General features: G+C 31.3%; 2 protein-coding genes across 4 annotated transcripts in view; both read right to left on the bottom strand.

Annotated features, from left to right (window-relative positions):
* The window catches only part of LOC139499653 (double-strand-break repair protein rad21 homolog), a 127,973-nt gene that overhangs the window by 80,191 nt on the left and 20,954 nt on the right, over positions 1-26,828 (bottom strand). The gene's annotated exons all lie outside the window — the stretch shown is intronic.
* Positions 1,750-25,382, bottom strand: LOC139499637 (uncharacterized). The gene is made up of 8 exons (XM_071288385.1): positions 25,128-25,382; positions 23,581-24,045; positions 20,017-20,174; positions 18,487-19,707; positions 16,766-16,840; positions 14,183-14,260; positions 8,182-8,644; positions 1,750-5,463 (listed from the first exon to the last, which is right to left on the bottom strand). Exons 1-8 carry the CDS (start codon positions 25,357-25,359, stop codon positions 5,396-5,398), a joined length of 2,760 nt encoding a protein of 919 aa, XP_071144486.1. The 5' UTR covers positions 25,360-25,382; the 3' UTR covers positions 1,750-5,395.

Genomic DNA, 26,828 nt, shown 5'->3' with positions numbered 1-26,828 from the left:
CGTTTATGCAACACCAATTTAATTCCTTGTTCGGCGACGCACCCGCACATATTTTTTTCTAAACGGAAAACACATATTTATTTTATACTCCGGCTGCCCGCATGCAGTAAAGTAATCCTCTCTATTTCCCGCACAGTATTTTTTTTTTATAAACATTAAAAAGATAAAGTTGGCACGGTAGTATTTCCTCGCCCATAAGGAATAATGGGGCACAGGACATTTGCGCTTTTTTACCTGTAAAACGATAGGACATGTGCGCTGCAAATACTATAGACATTTGCGCTTTAAATTTTGAATCACCTGTATTAAATTGACCGGACATTTGCGCTTTTTACCTATAGTTGTCCACCTGTAATTTTAATGAGAAGTAATATTACGTAGATAAATTTTACTTATATATTTGTCATTATTACGACAAATGGTGCAGAATCCTTCCATGCCCATTTTACTGAACAGTTCTACTCACTCATTCTGCTATTTTTTTTTTTATCTTTTTGAAGAGTATCATTTGACAACAGTCGTTGAATTGCATTAAGATTTGTTATATTGATGAACAGGCACCCCAGATTTAGAAACTTATTTATTATTTATTTGAAATATATGCGAAATACCAGTCAGAACAGATAATAAGAGCTATTTTTTTTCAGTCCTTGGGCTTCAGATATGAAGCGAAAACTGACCTCTGATGACTGTACGTGTTTTCATGTCTTTAGAATGTTTTCTTTACTAGTTTTAGCTGTATTTAAACTTTTTCAACATATACCAATGTGCTAATAAATCTGTAATGCAATGATTTTTAAACTTTTAACTCTGCCAGGTCAAACATGCCGGTCCCAAGCCCGGACAAAAGAGGTGGATAGTCCTAAAAACCAAATATTGCAAAAGCGCAACTGTCCTATGATTTGAAGCGCATGTGTCCAAAAATAAAAGCGCAAATGTACTAAGAAAAAGCGCAAACGTCCCGCGCCGGAATAATGATAGCCTTTTTAGAATTTTCACCACTTTCTAACGCTGCCCAAAATTCTACATACACTGTTAACTAAAATAATTTCAGAAATGAATTTGAATATTTATCATGACCTTTTACTTTTTTTGCTATCTTTAAAAACCTAAGGCTACTAGTGCTTTTAGATCTTTTATCATGCAGTGAATACAAAATTAAAAAAAGTCTCAAAAAATAATTTTCTTTTTTTTTTTTTTTTTTTTTACAACTTCAGATACTTTATTTTACTATAATAGTTGTTAACAAATCTCCTTAATGTTACAACAATGGCATTAAGGTTCTGCCCTGTATGGTTAATTACCAATAAAACCAGGGGATTTTATTGGTAAACTTTTTATAATTTTACATACATGTAGTATTGCGTGTTAGTTACAATTAACAGAGTAATAGCTGTCTACAACATGTACTTTACTTCACAATGAAAAGAAAAAACGGAACTTTGACCGTCTTTTGTTTAGCTTTTAGTTTTGGATTAATCGAAAGTGAAAGAGCATGGTTTCGATCGGATTAAGAGGTCAGTATAATTGAATTATGGTAGTTTTTAGATAGTGTCTTATCTTTCAAGTACGCTAAACATTGAATGATATACTATATATGATAATCAAACAAAAAAAGTAAAAAGCAATTTCGTTAGAAATTTGTCTTCTTTTTATTTCAATGACATTTTTGTGATTCTCAAAAATGTAGGTCAATCAACTATAAATATGACAGCCAAAGAATCAATTTTCTAAAATTTTTCTTTGAAATTTTCTCAAAAAGGAATTTTCCGGATGATATAAAATTTGTGTATCAATTTCGTTTTTTAGGACTGACATCATATTCACATATTTGGTTCTCTTTTCGGATAAATAAAAACATTTATAAATCACAAAGCAAACAATTGTTATAATATGATTAAGTACATGATAATCCACATCTTCAATTTTGTACCCTACTACAAGATTTTGTAGACAAAAAACATGTTGCCCAATATTAAGATACATAAATATTTTGTGTAGAAATGTCCAATAATTTTTTACCCATGTGCATTCAAAGAAAAAATGATTATAGCTATCAGATTTAGAACATAGTTCACAGTTTTCACTATTAACTACCTTCCAGCGATACAAATTATGGTTAATAGCTAAAATATTATGCAGTAATTTCCATCTAAACATTTTTAATCTATTATCTTTTAAAAAAAGAAAGGTGAAAGATAAATTTTTCTTAATGAAATATATAACATTTTCACCTGATAGTTGGTTTTTCCATGAGCAAAAACCTACTGGAAGCTCTTTATTTGACCTGATAATAATATTATAAATTTCTTTAAACTTAATTTTGTCTAGATCGTAATACAATCCATTACTTAACATTTTAATGTCTTGTGTAATGTTGATTTTAGTATGTTTTGATATATTGCTCTTTAATTTTTGGATCCAACTTTTGGGTAAAGCTTTCCGAAGGGAACATATTTCGGAAATCCAATTTTGTTTCTTTTTAAGTTTATCTAATATTTTATGAGAAATTTCTCCTTTATCATCAATTACATCATTTACAAAAATTATGTTTTCCTTTACCCAATTCCTATAATATAAACTTTTACCACCTGTTTTTATATATTGGTTTCCCCAAATAACTTGCTTTCTTATATCTCTATAATTATCAGGTACTTTCGTCTTTCCACCTCCATTTTTAATCCATCATTTCAAAATTTCAAAGTAAAATGTAGGTAAGTTTTTAAGGTTTTCTAGTGACTTATGAGTATTAAGATTCATTTTAAATATTAAATTATTTTCCCCAAACTCTCTAAAATAAAAAGTAGGTATGATTTTCCAGTTAGCACAAGTTTCATCAGTTAATCTTTTAACCCAATTTATTTTAATAGCCTCAATGTATGCGTCAATATCTGTCATTTTTAATCTCCCTTCAATATAATCTTTTCTTAACACTGAGCGTTTAACTTTCTCGCTACCACCCTCCCATAAAAAATTAAATAAGATTTTTTTAAATTGACTAATAATTTCACTGCTTAGATTTATCAATGAAGCAACGTATGTTATATTGGGAATAACTAGTGTTTTAATTATAGTTATTTTTCCTATCATACTCAATTTTCTTTTCTTCCAATCATTTAGTATCCTTTCTGATTTTTCAAACTGTCTTTCTATATTTATTGTTTCACATTCTTTTTTGTTCAGGCCAAAATAAATGTCAAGACTTTTCACCGTATCTTTCCAATTGATACTTTCAAATTTGTCTTTGCAGTGTTTTAGTTTACCTAACCATATACCTTCTGTTTTATTTCTATTAAGTTTAAGCCCTGAAAAAGATCCAAAAGTTTCTATTAAATTAAGTGCATTTTTTATTTCATTTTTAGATCTTAGAAAGAGAGTTGTATCGTCTGCTAGCTGTGAGATTTTTAGGCTGTGAGTATTTTTATCAATTTTTATTTGTATCCCTTTCAGATCATTATTATCCCTTATCCTACAAGCCAGTATTTCAACTGATAAAACAAACAATAACGCGCTTAAAGGGCATCCTTGTCGAATTCCCCGTTGAATCCCGAAGGTTTCAGAAATCCACCCGTTATTTAAAATACATCCTTTTATATCATGGTAAAGTGTTTTGACCTGAAAACACCTGAATGTAAAATTATTTCTAACACCTGATTTATCCTTCAGTTTGGAAAGCATGTTCAGTTGATACAGCATTTTTTGTCCAATCACACTGGTCAGATACAATGACTTATTTAAAGAAGTTGGCTTGTCATGTTTTGGATTTTTTTCAGATTTTCGGAATCCTCTTGTTTTATTGGTTTAAATGCCTTAAGAAAATTTGCCCATTAAAACCTCATTTTTCTTTTTATAAATCATGTACATTTACTATAATAAGCCATATCAAAAACTTAAACTTGCCAATGATAAAGCTATAAAAGTCGAATGAGAATAATTTCCCGCCAAAATTTCAATGGTTAAAATCTCGAAAACAATTAAGCACATTGACCAATATATTTTTTTTTCGCTCTTTTGGTTCCTTTAATTAACCCCTATCAATATATTCTAATTTTATGAAAAGCCTATTGAGTAGCGAACTTCCTAAAAATAGTGTGCAGGTGGATAAAAAAGGGTACACAAAAGAGCAACCTTAATTCTGGAATGCAAGGACTACCGTGAAACCTAAAAAGCGATTGCTAGAGTGTTTTAGTCAACGTCAAATGGCGACCCTTAAAAAATGTTTCGAGTATTAACACAGATTTCTAATTTAAGTCAAGTGATTCTTAACAAAATCATGCTGATTTTCGTTGTTAGAATAAAAACCTGACGAGGGAGGAGTGTTGCCTTCAAATGCAACATCGATTGCCGGTTGAACAAAACTATCCATACCCGCTGCATGTGTATGCACCTGTCAAGAGTAAAACGCCTTTTGTTCAGTAGTTTGGTTCATTTTCCTCTGTTTGTATATAGTGTTTGTTTTGAAAGGGAAGTAACTCCTTACTAACCCTATATGGTAAATAACCATGTATGGTTGCTAACTCTATATTTTGAAGGACACCCTATATCAAATATACATAGTCACCACGACTTAAGAGCAATATCTCAACAGTTATCTCCATATCTCAAATCCTGATCAATATCTTCACAAATACTTGATACTAGAGTCCAGTTAAAGACTTATTATGTGTTCACTATTTTAGCATAGCCGTGGTATTTAAACAGCAGCATATTTGGTTTTATTGGCGCATTACAGTTTGTATCCTCTGTAAATCTGTGTCTATTTGAAGTATTTATTCTACATTCAGTACATATATAATTTAAGGAGGCTTGCGGGTAGAAGATTTTCCAAAAAAAAATTAAACATTAATTTTTCATTACAAATTTTATTTATTACCTTGAGTAGTTGTTACTTTATCATATGATGCAAAAATAATTCCAAAAATTCAATTCGTGTTGGCCCCAGGTGACTTTTAAAATGTAGATATTGAAAAAGCTCCAAATTATCTCCCTTTGGTGCAGAAATGCCAATTTTTGGCATTAAAATTGAAATATCTTTTTTAACTCATCGGTGACCTATATTTTTTATTGTTGTTTTCGAATAAGCTGTACATAAACTAAATAATTGTAAAATTTAAGCGATTTGTGTAATTTAGTTCTTTTTTTATTTCGATATTACCGCTATTTCTCCTATGAGTTCAACAGAAAAAAGGACATTAACAAAAATGTATGCTTCTTTCGAAGACAGATTGTGAACGTAAATGAACGGTGACCCCATTTTTTCTTTCATTTTTCTATTAAGTATAAGATAAAGTTCATTTATAGAAAAACATAGAGAAATCCTATATTAAATAAAAAATTTGATTTAGACCCGCGAGCCCCCTTAAGGTTTAAAGTACATGTATACAAATTATGAAGATCATGACTTCCTTTTCTTGCGTGGTGGAACATACGGTGGCTGTTCAATTTCGACTTCCAAAGCTATTTCTGAAAATATATTAGACCATCACTGCAATGATAATATTATATAAGTTATTGTTCATGGATATCTACTTTACAACTGTAATAAATACGTACGACCCTGTCCTATGTTCTTCGATTGTGATATTAGCGAATGATACTTTTATTTAGCCTGAATAAAATGACTGGTGATGCATGAGAAACTTGATAAAAAATTAAATCGCAAATTCATAAACACAGAAGTGTCCTACTGGAACACACCAAATCACCCCTAATTTTGCGTAACACTAGTTTGTAGTGCTCTTGCTTTTGTTCCAATGTTTTTAAATATTTTATTTCACATTCTGTTTAGCTTAAGACTAGTTTAATCTTCGTCCTGGTTTTTAATGTCTAGAAATTTACACTGAGGGTCAGTTGACTATAAATCATGGTGGATCACAATTATTTGTTTTCTTCTTTCTACATGTTCTATGTATGTAGTAGCCAGTGCTATCGTATTAGCATTGCTCAAACGATGCATATGTTGTGTACAAGTTATCATTTTGTACAAATTGATATGTTTGACCAAAACTAAGAACACAAACAATGTTCTTTATTAGTGGAAATAGTGACTATTGGTAGGAAAAAGGGGAAAAGAACATGGTTTGGTTTAGGGAAGGGGTTAATTGCCATCCTTTTGGGTATAACTGTGTCGAATGCACTTGCCAAATCATACTATGTTCTTTACAGAAAATACTGGGAAAACATACCATGCTATAGACAAGCTCATAAAATGTAAACCTTGTTCTAGACAGGCTCCGAAAATGTAAACATTTTTCTAGACAGGCTCAAAATGTTTAATCCCTGATCCAGATAGGCTAAAAAAATATAAAGAGGGGCGGCAGGAACTTTCTTGGGACGTCGGAATTGGACATTTATTTTCATAGGAATTCAGGATTTACCCCAATCAGGATTCAGTAATCAATGATTTAATTTTTCGGGACCCGGGAGGTTATGTTTTTGACAGGATGCAGTGTATAATTTCATAGGAATCCAGGAGATTTTCCTTTTACCACCTTCTGTAAATCCTGTTCTAGACTAGCTTAGAAATATATAACATTTACTCAATTGTATCCTGTTAATACAATTTCAATAACGTTAGTTAAACAATACTTGTATCTATTTCCTGTATCCAAACTCAATTGTGTTTTGAAGCATTTAAGCTGTTTTATTCATAAGCAGGATATGCAAAATCGACCATGTTTTGCCGCTCACTGATACCACTAGGATTATAGGAAGTACCCAATTCACCTCTACATCCCATCCAAAGGGAATACGACCACTTAAGGCTGTGATTGTTTGTATACTTGGATATTTTATACAATGTTTTGTTGATTGCGTCAAAACCATAGTTTATTTTGAATACAGGAAATAGATACAAGTATTCATTAATTTTGTTTAATTAACTTTAGTTTAACAATTTCAATAAGGTAAACAAAATAAGTAAAAGTCATATATTTTCGAAGCTAGTCTATACAGGATTAAGAGAGGGTGGTAGGAGGGTTTTCATCCTTGATTCCTTAAAAATAATACACTGCCTACGGAATTCCCTAAAAAACATAACTTTCCGGGACGGAGTCCCGAAACTTGAATCATTAATTCCTGAATTATGATAAGGACAAATCATGAATTGCCATGGCAATAAAGGCCCAATTCGAACGTCTCGAAAAACCTCCTTTTGCCCCTCTTAACATTTAATGAAATTTTCTAGAATAGTGTTAACTCTTTATGAGACTGTCTAGAACAGGTTATGTTTTCCAATATTATTTGTAAAAAACAGGGTATGACTTGACGAGTGCATTTGGGTCAGTTATACACGAAAAGATTGCAAGATTTCCATCCCCAAATTAAGGTGTTCCCTTTATCCCATTTCTTTCTGATCACTCTTTCTACTAATAAAGAACAGTAATAGGGTTCCTCTTGATTTGGTCAAACATACTAGTACACAGAGCATAAAAGGTGTGTATACTTTAATATATTGGATACACTGATTATGGACTTTTCGATTATATTTTCCTCTGAGTTCAGTATTTTTGTGATTTGACTTTTTGTAAAATAATTCACCTTTTGTCATCCACGTTATCTATACTTCGGAACAAGTAAATTCCCGAAATAAACCGGGTGTCCGACAACGGTGCCATGTGTTTTCATAATACAAAATGTAGCATAAAAAATGTACAAATGTCGAATGAAAAAATCATCCATTTCGCAATCATCGCCTTAGAAAAGTTTCGATTTACAAGTAGTATATGCTTTTACAAATAACATAAAAACAAAGATGCTAATTGAAATCTACAAAATACAAAATACAACTGTACAATTGGCAATTTACAATTTACAAGTAAACATATTACAAATGTAGCACCTAATGATCAATACACAAATGATGAATTAACAAATCACGAATTCAAGAATAACAAATGTACATATCTCAAATGTATAAATTACACTGTTACAAGTTACAAATTGACGATTTACAAATCAAGCAATTTGAAATTACCCAGTTACAAACTAGAGTAACAAATTGACAATTTACGAATTTAGAATTTTGACCCTGCTTGCTTTTCATACCAATTTGTCCAGTGATTTCTGAAAACAACACATTGACAATTGAGACAAAGCATTTGTACAATCTCAAAAACTGATCGTATGATCTAGATGAACTAAACCTACGAATAACAGATAAAAGAAGTTTAATGCATTTACCTAATCTAGCATCTGTTTCATTTTCAACTAATGTCACATCCTCCGCGGAAATGGTCTTAGCCAAAATGTCATTTAGGTGATCTGTATACAATCTGGAAGGTTTATTATGTTGCTGAAGCCTTTTCAAAAGATCAACTATAATATTACACAACTCCGTAAAACGTTTATCATGAAGATTAAATGTCTTAGAGTGCTGCAGTTCATTTCTCATATGCCGAATGCGTTCAATATCATCTCCAATAGATATGTCTGTAATATGAATATCATACCAATCCCCACCCCATTTATTACTTGGAATATTTTTATTAAGTTTCCGTAGATCACGGTACAAGTAAGTTATATCGCATTCACACCTGGGAGGCAGATGAGGTTTATCTGGTCTCAATAGATCATATAAAACATCAGCAAGAATATTCAGCACAATCAACCCCATCCTTGTGAAATTTTTCTCTTCCTTGGTCAACTGAAGAAAAAAAAAGAAAAAAGTATAGGTAGAATAGCTCTAATGTAAAACATAATTAGGTCTTTCCACTTTTCTGTGGAAAGACCTATTGTTTTTCTTCTGATTATTTTTTTTTTTTTTTTCTTCCGCCTAATTTTGTTCTTGCGATAAACATTTGTTTCGCAATATGTCGCTTAGATATTTTGTATATGATATCGAACAGTTTATGCGCTTTTGAAATTTACCCTGCGTAAACAAATACTTTTCTTTGTAGGAGTTATCTCCCCAAACACTGTTTTCCTTGTTAGCGCATCTCCTACGCAACCGTAAAAGATTATGACAAATTTATTTTACAAAATTGCTCGTTATATCCTTCGCATGATTTGTCCTATTTTGACCGAAGCGATATGACCGCTCCATATGAGAGTTATTTCCCCTTATGCATCTGATATAAGTGATATGAATTTCTATCTTATAAACCATAAGTGATAGAGACCTAGGATCTTTTGATTTGAGGTCCTTGGTCCCAAAAAATGAAAATTAGGTCAAGGTCAAAGGTCAAGGTCATATTTTAATATTTGAATTTGGCTTATTTTCACTTATATCCAAAGACTGTATAAGATATCAACAAATTATTTTTACTAAATTGTTAGTTGCGACATGTCGTAAGATGTAAATTTTGATTGCAAGCGTACGTTGAATGTGAAAGGGAGTTTTCTCCCCTCTTGTATTAAAAAATACGCGTTTGGTGATATAACTCATTAACTAAATATAATTAAGACCTATGGTCTTTTGATTTGAGGTCCTTGGTTTATGACCTTGAAATTGATCTCAAGGTCATAGCTTAATTTGACGTTCTATATTTTGACCTTTGCTTTTATTCTATATGTATACATGATAAAGATATACAACTTTTAGAAAAAGGTATCAATCCATTTAACCTTGAAAAAAAACAACCGGAAGTGACCTTTTGTAAACCGGAAGTAGCTATTTTTTGTACTTTATTAAGATAAAAGTATATAGAACCAGATATTTTTGGAATCGGTTTCAAGTAAATATTTAAATATAATCGGAAGTAACATTTTTTCAAACCGGAAGTAACAAATTATCTCCCTTATTTAAAAAAAAATGTATGGAAACAATATATTTTTGGAATCAGCTTACTAGGAGCTATCATTTGACAATTGAAATGACATTTTAAACTTAATTTCACAACTTTTCATATCAAAAAGGATGGAAAGACCTTCAATTGTTCTCTGAATTTTTTTTTTTTTTCTTCCGCCTAATTTTGTTCTTGCGATAAACATTTGTTTTGCAATATGTCGCTTAGATATTTGGTATATGATATCGAACAATTGATGCGCTTTTGAAATTTACCCTGCGTAACCGAAAACTTTTCTTTGTAGGAGTAATCTCCCCAAACACTGTTTTCCTTGTGAGCGCAACTCCTTCGCAAACGTAAAATATTATGACAAATTTATTTTACAAAATTGCTCGTTATATCCTTTGCAAGATTTGTCCTATTTTGACCGAAGTGATATGAATGCTCCATACGAGAGTTATTTCCCCTTATTCATTTGATATAAGTGAATTGCATTTCTAACTGGTAAACCATAATTGATAGAGACCTAGGATCTTTTGATTTGAGGTCCTTGGTCCAAAAAAATGAAAATTAGGTCAAGGTCAAAGGTCAAGGTCATATTCTAATTTTTGAATATGGCTCATTTCCACTCATTTCCAAAAAACGTTTAAGATATCGACAAATTATTTTTTCTAAATCGTTTGTTGTGACATGTCGTAACACGTAAATTTTGATTGCAAGGGTACGTTGAATGTGAAAGGGAGTTTTCTCCCCTTTGGTATTTAAAAATACGCGTATGGTGATATAACTCATTAACTAAACATAATTAAGACCTATGGTCTTTTGATTTGAGGTTCTTGGTTAATGACCTTGAAATTGATCACAAGGTCATAGCTTAATTTGACGTTCTAGATTTTGACCTTTGCTTTTACCCCATCTGTATACATAATAAAGTCATGAGACTTTTTGACAAACGGTATCAAACCATTTAAACTTAAAAAAACAACCGGAAGTGACCTTGTGTAAACCGGAAGTAGCTATTTATTGTACTTTATTACATAAAAGTATAAAAAACAAGATATTTTTGGAATCAGTGTCAAGTAAATAGTCAAATATTATCGGAAATAGAGTTTTTCAAACCGGAAGTAAGAAATTATCTCTCTTATCTAAAAAAATATTGTTTAGAAACCATATATTTTTGGAATCAGCGTACAATAAGCTATCATTTGACGATTGAAATGACATTTTAAACCTATTTTTACACCTTTCATATTAAAATACATTGTTTTGGTGGAAAGACCTTCAATTGTTCTCTGAACAATTGGTTTTTAATTTTTTTTTTTTTTCTTCCGCCTAATTTTGTTCTTGCGATAAACATTTGTTTCGCAATATGTCGCTTAGATATTTTGTATATGATATAGAACAGTTTATGCGCTTTTGAAATTTACCCTGCGTAAACGAATACTTTTCTTTGTAGGAGTTATCTCCCCAAACACTGTTTTCCTTGTTAGCGCATCTCCTTCGCAACCGTAAAAGATTATAACAAATTTATTTTACAAAATTGCTCGTTATATCCTTCGCATGATTTGTCCTATTTTGACCGAAGCGATATGACCGCTCCATATGAGAGTTATTTCCCCTTATGCATCTGATATAAGTGATATGAATTTCTATCTTATAAATCATAAGTGATAGAGACCTAGGATCTTTTGATTTGAGGTCCTTGGTCCCAAAAAATGAAAATTAGGTCAAGGTCAAAGGTCAAGGTCATATTCTGATATTTGAATTTGGCTTATTTTCACTTATATCCAAAGACTGTATAAGATATCAACAAATTATTTTTACTAAATTGTTAGTTGCGACATGTCGTAAGATGTAAATTTTGATTGCAAGCGTACGTTGAATGTAAAAGGGAGTTTTCTCCCCTCTTGTATGTAAAAATACGCGTTTGGTGATATAACTCATTTACTAAATATAATTAAGGCCTATGGTCTTTTGATTTGAGGTCCTTGGTTTATGACCTTGAAATTGATCTCAAGGTCATAGCTTAATTTGACGTTCTAGATTTTGACCTTTGATTTTATTCTATATGTATACATGATAAATATATACAACTTTTAGAAAAAGGTATCAAACCATTTAACCTTGAAAAAAAACAACCGGAAGTGACCTTTTGTAAACCGGAAGTAGCTATGTTTTTGTACTTTATTAATATAAAAGTATATAGAACCAGATATTTTTGGAATCAGTGTCAAGTAAATATTCAAATATAATCGGAAGTAGCATTTTTCAAACCGGAAGTAACAAAAAATGAAGGCTTTGTCTTAGTACAACCACTGGACTATAGAAGGATTCGCTAAGGAACACACATATCATTTTCAAAATGTTCTATAATCTCGAAACCTATGATCAACGAATGTATGCATTAGCTAAATTGGTACATTGTAAAAAAGATGTTTTAGTGAGACTTCAACAAAATTTTGAATCATGCAACTTTTATTTTATCAAAGTTCAGTTGAGTTAATTAAGATTGATGGACATGTAGAGATAGAAAAGTGACTAGGGCAATGTCCATGACTAAATAGTTATCAAAGGTACCAGGATTATAATTTAGTACGCCAGACGCGCGTTTCGCCTACATAAGACTCATCAGTGACGCTCATATCAAAATATTTATAAAGCCAAACAAGTACAAAGTTGAAGAGCATTGAGGATCCAAAATTCCAAATAAAACTCGGAATGGTCGTAGTATGGACGCAGTTTGACTGCCCTCTGATATCTTTTGTCTCTATTTTTTAAAGAAAACATTACCAGTCAGTGACAAATATGACCTTTTGCAATGACAGATTGTAGAACGAGGAATATACATATGTATATGTATTTAATAATGACATTAGTTTGGGTTTATTTACAGTTAAAAAAAATCAATAAAACCAATTACATGAATTAATATAAAATCTAACTACAGTGTTGAAATGATAACCTTTTAGAATAAGTTTATTTAAAGTATTGCAATGTTTTTCCTGGTCGTATCTGAAGTTCTTAGCTCGGTAAAAATCATCTCCGTAAAAATTAGGATGTAAATTCCCGTACAGCCAAACGTACAAACCAAATCTTCGTATCTTTGTAATAATTTAGAAAAGAAGCTAAGTTATTTGTGGTAACAACATCCATGACTTAATAATTACTTTCATTCAAATCCAATACGTCACTTCATACATAGGAATACCAAACGAGTTGTTATATAGATGTCGTCAGGTGCCAAAGAAACGTCAATCTGTCCATATACATTAAATTGGCGAAACATACACAATGTTTTTTCAAGTAGAAACTTAACTGCTTTAATCATCTCATCATATATCCGGCAAGTATATCTGTCAGATTTGCCTTCCTTATTAGAGAAGACGGCTTTAAATGATTTATAAACGACAACTTAACTAAAAAGCAAAAAAAAAGTTTATTAAAATTGTGTGGATGTTTGGTATAAAGGTGAGGGAAAAACAATTTAAAAATCCCTATCTGTTCAACAAATTTTGCAATTTTCACAGCTTTCTCAACAGTTTACCTTCAGTTTAACTTCATAAAAACCAGGTATATGCTGAATTGTACCTGTAAAAGCTATCTACGTGCTACTTTTTAACATACCTTTAAAGCCTTCTAAGAAAAGAAAAAAATGACCTTCAAACAGAGGTACACCAACAATAATCCCTGGTTCTCTAGATATTCCTAATTAGAATACTATGGAGCGCATTAATCCTGAATTTTTAATGCAAACTCATAGACAAGTGAATTTTGGATCAAAATGGTCTTAATATATTTCTCTTGCACGAAAAGTTTCATTTCTGCAAATGTGTTGGTTAGTTTAAGTAGACAAATTGACATCAAAAGCACTATTTTGTGTCAGAGGAGGACTACTTCTACAAATTCCAATTTGGAAAAAGTAATTGGTGGTCTGACACCTTAAAGAATAGAAATTCAAAAATGTCAGCAGAATCAAAAGGACCACCAAAAGCGCGTTATTTATCTGAAACATCTAAACATTTTTTTTTTAACTCCCAAAAAAAGTCAAATATTTTCAAATGTGTTTTTGCAATATTATATAGTAATTGTTAAGATAAGTTTTTGATAGAAGTTAAGGAACTAGTTAAAAGCACTAAAAGATTAATTAGCTGTGGAACACTAACTTAATACCGGAAACCTCCAAATGTTCAGAATCGGCGTTAAGCTGTTATGAGGTATTTGTATACCATATGACTTTCCTATAGAGCGTACTGACCTGCATTAAAATGAATAAATAATTTCCTTGAAATGAACTTTCGTGAAGTATTTACGTCATACTACCACCACATTGTTGGATGTTTTGTCGGCCAGCACAATCTAAAACCACTTGGCTAGTGTTTCAAGAATAACTTTTTTTTTACTATTAAGCAGTTGATAATATTCAGATGTGCAAAATAGAATAGTTATGAAATACAGACCTCTTTCAAGCTGTCTGTTCTTGAGGACCATGATACATTTGTTGATAATCTCAAATCAGTTTTGACACTGACACGCACCTACAATTTGTCAAATTTGTCTATCAATGTGGATGTAATATGAATTGTCAACCTGATGAGATTATTGTTTTCATTTCTAGGAGCTTGAGAAACCAGAGATAACTGAGAATTAATGCATTATCATATTTCATATCAAAATTAAGCTACACCAAAACATGTGTGCAACATTTAATAGTGATGGAGAACAATCGGGTATAATTTTAGTTCCTACGAAACAATGTCCACCAGGTTGTTTCCAGAGATACAATTAATTTGTTAGGATATTAAAACGAAATGCATGTGTGCTGTGTAGAATGGTACACATTATTGTACAAATTACAATACAAATCTGTTAAACAGTCGACCACATTTGTCTAGATATGATGATTCATCTCTTGTTCCAATTTCTTGAGTATAGTTTCATTGGAAAGAACATTTTGTTCCAAATGGTTGGGCGGATGGAGGAACGAATCGGACAAACGAACTGACGCACAAACCGAAAAACATATTACCCTCAAGTGGGGCGTACAAAAACATTCAGTTAGATACTGTAAATTTAGAAATCATTGCGTGCATATATTATTGCGAGTTTTATTTTGAATGATTTTAGGAAAATCTACACACGGTAAACTGTAGGTATAAAATATCAACTACGCGTTCTTATTATACTTGGCAGGGTGCATTTATATTTTTTACATCAATAAAATCCTCGCAATTAATTCCGAATTTTACAGTTTATAAACAAAATAAATGTATAGGTTTTTATCTTTTCAATACAAATAGTCGAATAAAAGAATTCGAATCTTGTAAATTTAAACTGCTATTAAAAATGGTAAAATATGAATAAGTTCGTCAATGACATTATCTCTCGTCATTTATACTATTTACCGGATTTGTTTTAACATTAGCCACATGACGGGTGTCATACTTGGATCAGGATCTGTTTACCTTTTCAGAGCACATGTGATCACCCCTGTGCTTATTCTTTATTTTTCTATGTTGTGTCATGTGAACTATTGTTTGAAATTGAGAAAGGAAATGGGGAATGTGTCAAATCATCGACAACAACCCGACCATAGAGCAGACAACAGCCGAAGGCCACCAATGGGTCTTCGATGTAGCGAGAAACTCCCGCACCCGTAGTCTTCCTTCAGCTGGCCCCTTAAAAATTTGTATACTAGTACAGTGATAATGGACGTCATACTAAACTCCGAATTAAACACAAGAAACTAAAATTAAAAATCATACAAGACTAACAAAGGCCAGAGGCTCCTGACTTGGGACAGGCGCAAAATTGCGGCGGGGTTAAACATGTTTCTGAGATCTCTACCCTCCCCCTATACCTCAAGCCATTGTAGAAAAATAAACGCATAACAATACGCACATTAAAATTCAGTTCAAGAGTTTGTTTGTCTGCTTGTCTTTTTCATTTTTAGCCATGGTGTTGTCAGTTTATTTTCAATTTATGAGTTTGGCTGTCCTTCTGATATCTTTCGTCCCTCTTTTATATGCGGCAACACATTAATTTGGGATATTTAATAAATTATTTGTCTTATCGAAATGTTAAACCAAAATCAAAAGTCATAACAGTACTTATACATGTTACTAAAGAGATGTGTATCTCTTTATTTCTTTTTTTCCCACGATTATCCTTTTTGTTTCTTCTTTTAAATGTTGGAAGCAGCAACAATAATTGTATGTTTAGAACAATAGATAGTAACACTGTTTGTCTTTGTTAATATTTTCCAATAAACTATTTCACCAGCAGTGGTAAACAATTGTCAGAATTTAAAATGACTGATTGTTATTTTCAAATCACTTTCCAAGAGTCTCAAATAAAAAAAAATCGGGTTTTTATAGTGTAACAGTTTATAACTTAGACCTATTTCTGATGTTCAAATCTGACAAATTCATTTATAAAATCCATTTTACAAATACAGGTAAAACATAAAAACAGAAGGAATCTGTAAGTTGTTAGCAGAGACAATATATGTGTTGGTATGGTAAGTGTTTTATTCTTTGCACGTATCACCAAACTGTTGATAGTCCGCCGCGACATTTATAGTGTTGACATTCCACATCAACGTTTAAGTAACAAATCAAAACAGACAAACATTAAAATAAAAAAAAAACAACTATAAATTCGCAAAATGAGGATCTGTTCACGTTTTCAACTTTTTATCATACTTTTGATGAATCTAAAATGATTTATCCAATCAACATATACAGATAATGTAGACCAATCTGATGTAAAGTAGTTGTCCTTTGTTTATGTAATTAATACGTGTTTCTCGTTTCTCTTTTTTTTTAATTTAGATTAGACCGTTGGTTTTCCCGTTTGAATGGTTGTACACTAGTAATTTTTGGGGCCTTTTCTAACTTGTTGTTCGGTGTGAACAAAGGCCGTACCTTGACCTATAATGGATTACTTTTATTTATTGTTATTTGGAGATGGATGGAGAGTTGTCTCATTGGCTCTCTTACCATATCTTCCTATATCTACAAACATGTATATATGCTCCTTACCTTTGTGGTTGTATTCTCCTTGGTTCCTTCTTTATAAGGATTAGAATCTGGATCATCTTCGGTACTCTCGGACATCTTAAATAATAAATAAAAGAATAAACAGCTGCGCCATGAGCGCATGATACGCCCGTTGTCTTGTGTGGAAGTTTTATGCAATAATCATTAATAGTTTTTGAGAAAGTTTTAAGCAATTACCATATATTGTTTTTGAGATACGGCGGGACATGTGAAACCCCCCTCTTTTTTTTTTTTACAAAAAACCAAAAATCACTAAAATAAAATTTTGAATCAAAACCAAAAAGTATACAGATCTTTAGATTAATGTAACAAAGAAGTGGGTAAAGTCTTAAGCAATAATCATAAATCGTTTTTGAGATACGGCGCGACATGTAAAAAAACCTTCCCCCTTTTTTACGAAATACTCAATAACTCAAAAATGAAATTTTGAATCATCACCAAAAAGTATACAGATCTTAGGATTAATATAACTAAGAAGTGAGTAAAGTTTTCAGCAATAATCAAAAATCGTTATTGAGATACGTTCCGACATGTGGAAAAACCCTCCCCCTTTTTTACAAAATACTCAATAACTCAAAAATGAAATCTTGAATCATCACCAAAAAGTATACAGATCTTAAGATTATTATGACTAAGAAGTGTGTAAAGTTTTAAGCAATAATCAAAAATCACTTTTGAGATACGGTGCGACATGTGACCCCTGTTTTAGTTAAAAAGTGCCGAAACTAAAAAAAAAAAACGAACATGATCGGATGGACAGAAGGACAAAAAAAAAAACGAACGGAAGGGTAGTCAAAAGTAGTATGTAATGCTCCCGTTGCACACAACAGGGCCATCAAAACTGTTTATCATTCTAAGTAAAAATATGTTCATGTTTTATAATAATACTTTGCTGCTTATATGTAAAGGTATTTTGCCATGCATCCTTTAAGAGGTGTTTGTCTTCGATTGTGTGGCCTTTTCTTAATGAGTGATGTTATGCTGGTTGGTGTGGTGTGCTGTACTACATGTATATCATGTTTTAGGGGCTTTCGTTTATTCCTTTTTATGTATATACTTTTTGAAAAGAACACGAAGAAGAAGATGTCAAGGGGACAAGAAGTAAAAAAAAAAACCCAGACAATTCCATTGCACAAACACAATAATATACTCTGCGGGCAAAAATTGATACTACCACAGAAATCGAGTTCTGGACAGTTAAAGCAAATATGGAAACTTCATTCCAGCAAGTTTGAGCTGTAATTGGTATGAAACCTTGTATTAAATGAATTAATGATTTTTAGTATTAGTCATTTTTAGTATTCTTGTTGTTCAAGTACTAATTTGATTTTTTTAATAGAGTGTCCTCATGTCATTATGTTTTTCTTTGTCACAAAATTGTTTTAAATGATCAAGATAATAACACAATGTTGACTGCTTTACACCGGTTTTTGACATTTTAACCTATTATGTCTTTTGGTTTTGCTAACTCATCGATATCAATATAATGGACTGTCGCATTCAATTATTATTGAAAACGATTGAGCATATAAACTGTTGATAAATTGATACATTGCTGAATTTGCATAGATACTAAGAATCGCCATGGAGAAAATAACCAGGAAATGAACATTGCGGAGAGTTAGAGTTGTCTCATTGGCAATCATACCACATCTTCTTTTATAATATTTTTGCAATTCATGATATTAGAATATATCACTTACGCATAGTTCTGTATTTTGTACTTCTGACCATTCATCATTGAACTTGTGTGCTGCTTTACATGTGTCACAGTAATATTCTGCAAGTTTCTCCTCACTAAAGTCATTGGATCCTGTCACAAACTCTGGCTCTGTAAAGCCACATTCCAATTTTTTCTCAAACATTACATTTGACATCTTGAATCTCAAACTAATAATCTTGTTAATTTCATCCGTCACATAGTCAGCAACATAACTATACAATCCTGCTTTAACTTCTTTTCCAAATTCTAAAACCTGAATTTGAATGATATTTTGACATCTCATAACAAGCAATTTTCTCATTTTGTTCTTCTGTAACTCAAAAACCACAGTGCTTCTGAAAAGTGCAATTTGCTTTTTCTTCTGTTTAACGATACCAACTTCTGCTATGTCATACTTTCGGCTTAATGAAGCAGTTAAATGGTTTTTTAGATGTGGTGGAAGAAACCTAAATTTAAAACATAACCATGATGATTTTTTGCAGGTCTCTGTTGTAACATGAAACATTTCATAAATGTCACACTCTGGTTCTTCTTTGATCATACAGGGTACATAATAGCAAGTTTTTAAACCCAGAGGATGCCTCTCTGATATATTTGGATGAATTAAGATGTCAAATTTCTCCATAACATTCAGGATATGGTCCTTGTGTTGGTGCAATATCGTTTGTCCTTTTTGTAATATATCTTCTAGAACCTCCCAGTGTAATTTCCCTCTGCAGTGATATTCCGCCCATCGTGTCTGGTTCTTGATGCTAACATCACGAAATGTCTTTGCTGTAACTATACATTTAAAAGCATCAGACAACCATTGGGTATCTAAAATGATATAATCTGGGAGATCCTCAAAGTATACTAAAGCTCTAATTTCATGATGATATTTCAAGTATAATATTAGTTCCTCATCATCCAATGGCTTTGGTGTATCAGTACTGATTAGCTTGAGTTCATCAAAAGCAATAATCGGATTATCTTTCTTCTTTTCATGAAGAATTTTTTCCAGCTGAATAAATTTTAAAGGATAATCTTTATTCCAATTTTTTAATGTTCTGGCTAACTTTAAGATATCTTGTCGTATTTTCAGGAATACACTGCTGTCGTCTTCTGTATTCGAAATGAAAACGTCACCCCATATATGTATGCGCTCATCTTCTGTTATGGTTTCAGTAAACGTTAAAAGGCTTTTTTTACACGCTTCTTTAATCTAAAAAAAGATAGAAAAAAAACAACATAATGCACTTGTTTTTGCAAATTTTGAAAAACATCAAACACATAATATTCTATTCTTCTACTATTTCAAAATATTATTATTGTATCATGTGATAGTTAACAGCACTCAACTTTCCTTATTAAGGTGGCTGTAAGGATTCCCAACTTTGGAATGCTTTGTCAATGTTTGATATTGTAACAGGCTTAAGTGAAAGTCGTTTTGAATTCCACTTGTTACCAAACAGTAGACAATATAAAAGTAAGAAATCATGTTAATCTTTGAAAATATGTACACGTTCTATACCTCTCCTGACTGTGAGATCAAAGCATCTTTCCAAGTGCCAACAATAACTACTGGTGGATCAAGATCACTATGCAATATATTGATGTCATCAGATGTATGTTTCCGCCTTTCCATTCTGCAGTAGCAATGTATTGAGTCCATCCATAAGCGGAATAAATCTACAAAGCAATTGTACTCTGATTTTACAATTGTGATTAGATTATTAAAGTTATAAAATGTCCGCTGACAACATGTATACAAAAAGAAGACTTGTTTCCCAATTATGCGTAATGTTATAAGTAACAGATTTTAAACACACTCAGAATGTCTTCCTTTAAAAGATGAGGCAAACTTTTAAAATGATGGATATCGTATTCACATAAGCCAACTAAGCATACAACATGTTGTAAATATGAACTGTTAAAGTTCTAGCAGTGTATAAAATGTCAGAAATTCAGCTCTGGATTGTGGCGACAACGTATAAGATTAACAAGAGCAATCAAATCAAATGGTGTGACGTCAAAGAGTATATAACATGTGGTTGCTGTAATTATTTTCTTTGGGATTTAAATCAGATTCAAATCAAATGTGTGAATAGATGAGCAAAAAAACAAACAAAAAAACAACAACAATCAGGCGTTTAGTTAAAATCAGTACTGATTATCTCAAATAAATCAAATGAAAACGTCAAACCAAATAACAAGAGAACAAACTTACAGTATATCCATTGCAATGAATGCTTGCTTTTATTGAAATCATGCTTTTGATACAAAACAGGAACACATGAATTATTAGGTTTACCAATATTCGATGTCTTCAATATTTTTTCAGAGGCTGGTTCAGGATTTTAAAAAAAGACTAATTTTTTTCACATTATGTGAGTTATTGCGGGGACTTTTACATTTGGAGTTATATAGATGCTTTAAGGTAGATTATAAGTATATACCTTTTGAGACAGAATTTTCTTATAATTTGCCGAAATGAAGATTTTATTATGCTTATTTCAAAAATATAGTAAAAAGTATGGGTCACCGTGCTATTTGTTTATGCTATGAGTCGTTGTAAATTGCCTGAATTTGGTAAGACTCTTCATGAAGAAACACATTTAAATGCAAAAAAAAAAATGTGATAGAATTTTGAAATAAATTGTGAGGAGATAGGTTTTAAGAAAAATAAAAATAAAAAATGGTGTCATCAAACCCTTTTTCTTGCTACAAGTAAATAGAAAAAAATTTCATATTAGTTCAGTATAACTTTTTTACTGAAATAGTTATCTCCCCTTTAATAGATTATTTGAAAAAATGAGTTTTTAAACAAAAATAAATGATATTTGTTTAAAGATTTTGAATAAAACAATAAATCACCGAGTTTCCATTATATAAATGAACAGTCTAATTATTAAAATGCAAATCTGTCTCCAAATTTGCAGATTTGGTCAAATAACTAGAACGATTTTGTACTGTGATTGTGCAATCCAAGATGGCGGTATACCATTTATCTATCTTAAGTAAAAAAACCACAAACACAAAAGCAGATCCATGTGTCCTGCTTATTTAATTTCAGTAACAGTTTCTTTGACCTTTGACATGCAGATATCCAATTATATTCATTTACAACTTTGAGATATAGCAACTAACACTTTGCATGATTAAAAAAATATGTACAATAAAACAAATAATTTTGCCAATTTTAGCCACACGATTCGTAGCATATACATGATATAATACAACTACAAAACAAAATTTAAGACCATGAGACATGCAATTTTTCCCTAGTCCTAGCTTTTGAGAGACTAAAAGGGATTTTACAAAATGTCTGAAATAACTTAGACTGATTAAATTCGGAGAATTTTGACAGTGGAGAGCATTTGTCAGATTAAGCAAACATGACATAAAAAACGAAACAATTGATGATTAACAGATGGACATTTCTGAGCTCCAACCAACTGAATCGAAAAACTTTTTATGATTGATTTATGTCATTAACTGCTTGTGATGTAACGTTGTGTTCTACTGTACAACCTTTATGTGGATGAAAATTGGCCATAACCGAAGAGGTTCCGTCAAAAGTAATTTGTCTCCTGTTAAGATGAACACGGTAATTGAAAATGAACTTGCAAACGCTTTTCAATTCATTGAGGGAAAAATAAAGCCAATCGTGTGTTTAAAGATCACTGGATGTTAAATTCATGGTTAAATTCTTATAGTTGATTCATCACATACTAAAATGTGTATCCAAATTATAAAAAAGTATAAACTTAACATTTAACAGGACATGGGCTTGATAATATATATAATCTTTTCGTTTGTATTTTAGTCTAGACACCATATAAAATTAATATAACATGACTTTGAACACTGCCGACGGTCATATCAGCGTTATAAACATAAATATAAATATAAATAAAGAGTGAACTCGTGCAATTGGATTTTTCCAGGTGTTTTTAATTTCATATTAAACGTTGCATATCTATGTTAATCATCGTTTTTGATTGTTTAAAAATAAGTTCGAATTATTAACTTTGTACTTGTTTGGCTTTATAAATATTTTGACATGAGCGTCACTGATGAGTCCTATGTAGACGAAACGCGCGTCTGGCGTACTAAATTATAATCCTGGTACCTTTGATAACTATAATTCACTTGCACATGTTACAAGTGAATATTCATCATCGACATTTCGTATCTCATTGTGGCAACATTGGTCCACATTGGCTGCTTAAAACGAATAATTATTTATATGATTTATAAAAAGAACCGTCTTTTTTTAAATTTTGTATCTATCGCGTAGCTAGTGCCCCTTTAATGCGGATTAATACAGTTTATACAAATAAACATTGAATCCTATGTCATTTTTCCTATCTTAGTTGTTGATTATGAAAAGAGTAACTCAAGAATTATAATTGCAGTTGTCCAGTTGAAAGTCAGGGAAAAGTAACTGTCTAACCACAAAACATGGTAATAAGCTAGGGTCATGCAGTAAAAATAAGTTCAGGGCCGTGAATTCCCTTTTCTTTAGTCCGTCAGCTGAATCTATTGACAATTGATTATTATTAAGACAAGCAGTTAAACTGTCTTTCATTTGTTTTGTACACGGTTTCTCAAAATGTGGATGTTTAGGGAAAAATAGATTTGAACAAAATAGAAGTGCATATTTTTAAAACAGTGCAGCATGCATGTAACAGTACATGTCATAAAACATTACCTTTCCAAAAAATATCATATAGTCTAAATATTAGTTCATATGCCATTTATTCACAAGAGTTTTAACTAGTAGTGTTTATTAAAACATTGTATTTTAAAATCCTTGGTCTATTCATATTTAGACAAAACACATTTTTCATTTTGATTTGAATTTGACATATACAGATACAAAATAGTCATTGATTTTTAAGCTTTTCTTTCTTTTGCATAATACATTTGCATGAAAAACATTATTTGCTTGCTCCTACCTTCTGTGTATGATAAGGGTGTATATAACTTAAGACATCAATTTCCCAGCTGGTATGAATTAAACATTCTAAATTTGAAGAAAAGTATCAAATATAATTGTATTACTTACTTAACGATCTATATGAAATACTACCTTGTGCTTGTGTGTCGTCGGCTTCACTTAGATTTGTTACAACAAGATAAATTGCATCTGGGGTTAAAAAGGTTTGATGTGTGTGATAAAATTCTTCATCTCCGGCAAAATCCCATAATAGTAATGTGGCGTACTCCTCTTTGTCATGTAAATTAACATTAGATTGAAGCATGGCATTAATATCTCTTTCTGCTCGTTCTTCTGATTGATGTTGCTGTGTAGTTTCCGGAGATTTAGAATCTGATCTGATGGATTCTGGATTTTTTGTTGTAGATTCAGCTGCTATTTTAGGTTCTATCATTTCAGGTTCCTTTGATGATATCTCTGGTTTCTTTGGTTCATCCACATGTCTGTTTGACAATGCTGTTAGAGTGTTATTCTCAAACATTTTGTGTGCTTCTTCTTCTTCTGTTTTTTTGTATGGTTTCAACAGTCGTTCATAAATTTCTAATTCTTCATTGTTTCCTATCATGATTAAATTAAACAATATAAATAACATGAGAAGATATGTTATTAATATCTAGTAAAAGAAAAAAAACATATGACAATAACCAGTTGAACAAATACACTTTGTTACTCTACTCAAATTAATGATTCTACAAATATACTAATGATGAATAATCAAAATTCTTATTAGTGTTTTTATATTTGTTAAAAGATTTTGTGAACAAAAATAAAACTCTATGCATGATCTACGCATTCCTTATTATCAATGATTTGCTAAAATAAAAAATGTAAAACAGCTGTTGATGATGATATCGATTACCCTCAATTATAACAACAACAATATTGCATTAATAATCACAACATAACACACATCAACTCCTTATTTCTAAATCAATATCGCCATGTTTGTAAGCGGTATAAATATCCAAATCTATTTCAGCTTAATTGACCGAGAGCGTTCAGATTTGGTTTATATTCTACGAAAACGTACATTGGAATTACAAGAGAAACACTAAAACAATTTTTGTTTATAGAATAGATATTTTAGACTGGAGGATATTTACTGAATCGTAGATATAACATAGCAAAATCGACATGATACCCAAATGTGAGATATAAATAAGACATACGATATAGTAAAAAGTCTAAAAAAATAATGTTTATTATTGTTTCAATATACATTTGCAGAAGTCTTGCATGATTAATAAGTAAAAACACAAATGTCAAAATGCTGGCCTTTTAGTTATGACTTGTAAGCAGATATCCTTTTTTTAAATATCCGAACTTGCTACATTACGTTTACAATATGTCATTTCAGGGCAATAACACCAAGAAAGAATCATCTGATGATTTCCCTTTTTAGTTGGACTTTTGATTTTGTTCATGTTGGCCCTTTTTAATGTCTTTATTGTAACTGGTGAGCATTGGTAGTTTTGCAGTGTCAGTTCTCTTTTTATTTCTAACAAAGCACTTAACAAGAGGCTCCCAGGTGCAAAACGTTGTTGAGAAAAAGTCTTAGTTATCAAGAAACCAAAATAGTTATAATACTATGTTTACAAGTTTAAAAAAAGAGAATTTATATTTGAGTTTAAACATCATACCATCAAATTTATCCCATATGCCGTCATCTGACATGGTTTTGCATTTTATTCTGTGGATTTCTATTCCATTTGTACTAGTTACATCAGTAATCTCTTCAGAGAACAATCTTTTAACAAACGAGGTCTTTCCAGCACCTTTTTTCCCAACAACAACTAAACGTATGTCTCTCTTTTTCTCAGAACCTGACTCAAGTAACTTGAGGTACAAGGGAACAACTTTTTTGTCAGCCATTAATTTAATTTCAGTTGGAACTACATCATCTACAAAAAATGATATAACGTTATTTATTTAAAGAATATTATAACTTTACACAGTTCATCTAAATATAACTATTTTACATACGAAAATGCCTGTACCAAGTCATGAATGTGACAATTGTTATCCATTCGTTTGATGTGTTTGAGGTTTTGATATTGCAATTTTATTATGGACTTTCCGTTTGAAATTTGCCTATGATTTGGTATTTTTTTATTTTACTTTTTAAATGCACTATATATCTTTTAATTTGAGATACAATAACAGAGGAATAAAAAATGCCGCTTATTCATGCGACATCAAAGATATCGTTGACAAAAAGACAAAGAACAAATTTGTATAACAAAACAATCTAGTATGTCTTACAAAATATCTGTGAAAAGACAACATTTAATATATGTAAATATCCGTCTAACCAAGAAAAAAATATCTGTCCAATTCATTTTGTTTTATTTCTGAAGAAGGTACCAAAATAAACTAAGTTGGAAAAGAGGTGTGAGAAGCACAATTCATATATTAGCACATACTTACAATTTCTCGTCCAATCAAATTGCTTGAATTTGACTTCTAACTTTCATAGTAAATACTTTTTCCGTGTACTAAGTATCTACGCATGAATGACCACAAGGGTAAGATCGTAATCAAGATATTGAAATACAAATTGCTACTGGCTATTTTGAAAAAAACGTTGTGTTCCAAATTAAACTAAATAGTTTGTAATTAGTTTCAAATTAATTTTTAAACACCCTACTATTTAATCTTTGGATCTAAAAATGTTTTTGACAATAAAAGTTTCTTTCAATTAAATACAAAGTAAAACATATAGTTATTTATAACTTGATTAGAGTACAATGCCATATGAAATTGTAATCATTTATCTTTCATGTAATTACTTTGTACCCAAAAATCGAGTGAACCATGAAACCTTGTGAAGGGAAATTAAAGCAATTCGAATTGATTGATTATTGATTGCTTAATGTCCAGTGACAAATATTTCATGCATGTTAACTATCCACTAGACTACCTATGGGTACATATCAGGGGCATGTCCATCCATTTTTAAATGGGGTTCCAACCCAAAATAAAAGGGGAGAGGGTCCAACTGTATATTCGTATTCAAAGCATTGATCATCCCCAAAAAAAGCGTTTTCCACCACCCTCTTTTTGGATCTGCCACTGCAAACTATCTATATGTTTTAAAATTTATCATGTATAGTAAAACACAGATTTATACCAATAAACATACTTGTACGACTTTGCCCCCCGCAGAGCTATAGAAAAACAGTACATTAACGGGTGTTACACGGACTCTTTTTAGATGATACACGGACTCTTTTTAGTTGTTACACGGACACTTTTTATGAATAGAATCACTCGTGCATGATCAGTGAGTTCATGAGCACTTTAACTTTCAATTAGATTTGAACTTTTTGGTTCACCGACTT

Source organism: Mytilus edulis, chromosome 12 (assembly GCF_963676685.1).
Source record: "Mytilus edulis chromosome 12, xbMytEdul2.2, whole genome shotgun sequence".
Taxonomy (NCBI): Eukaryota; Metazoa; Mollusca; class Bivalvia; order Mytilida; family Mytilidae; genus Mytilus; species Mytilus edulis.
Note: the sequence above shows the minus strand (reverse complement) of the source record. Positions and strands in the feature narration are given on the sequence as shown.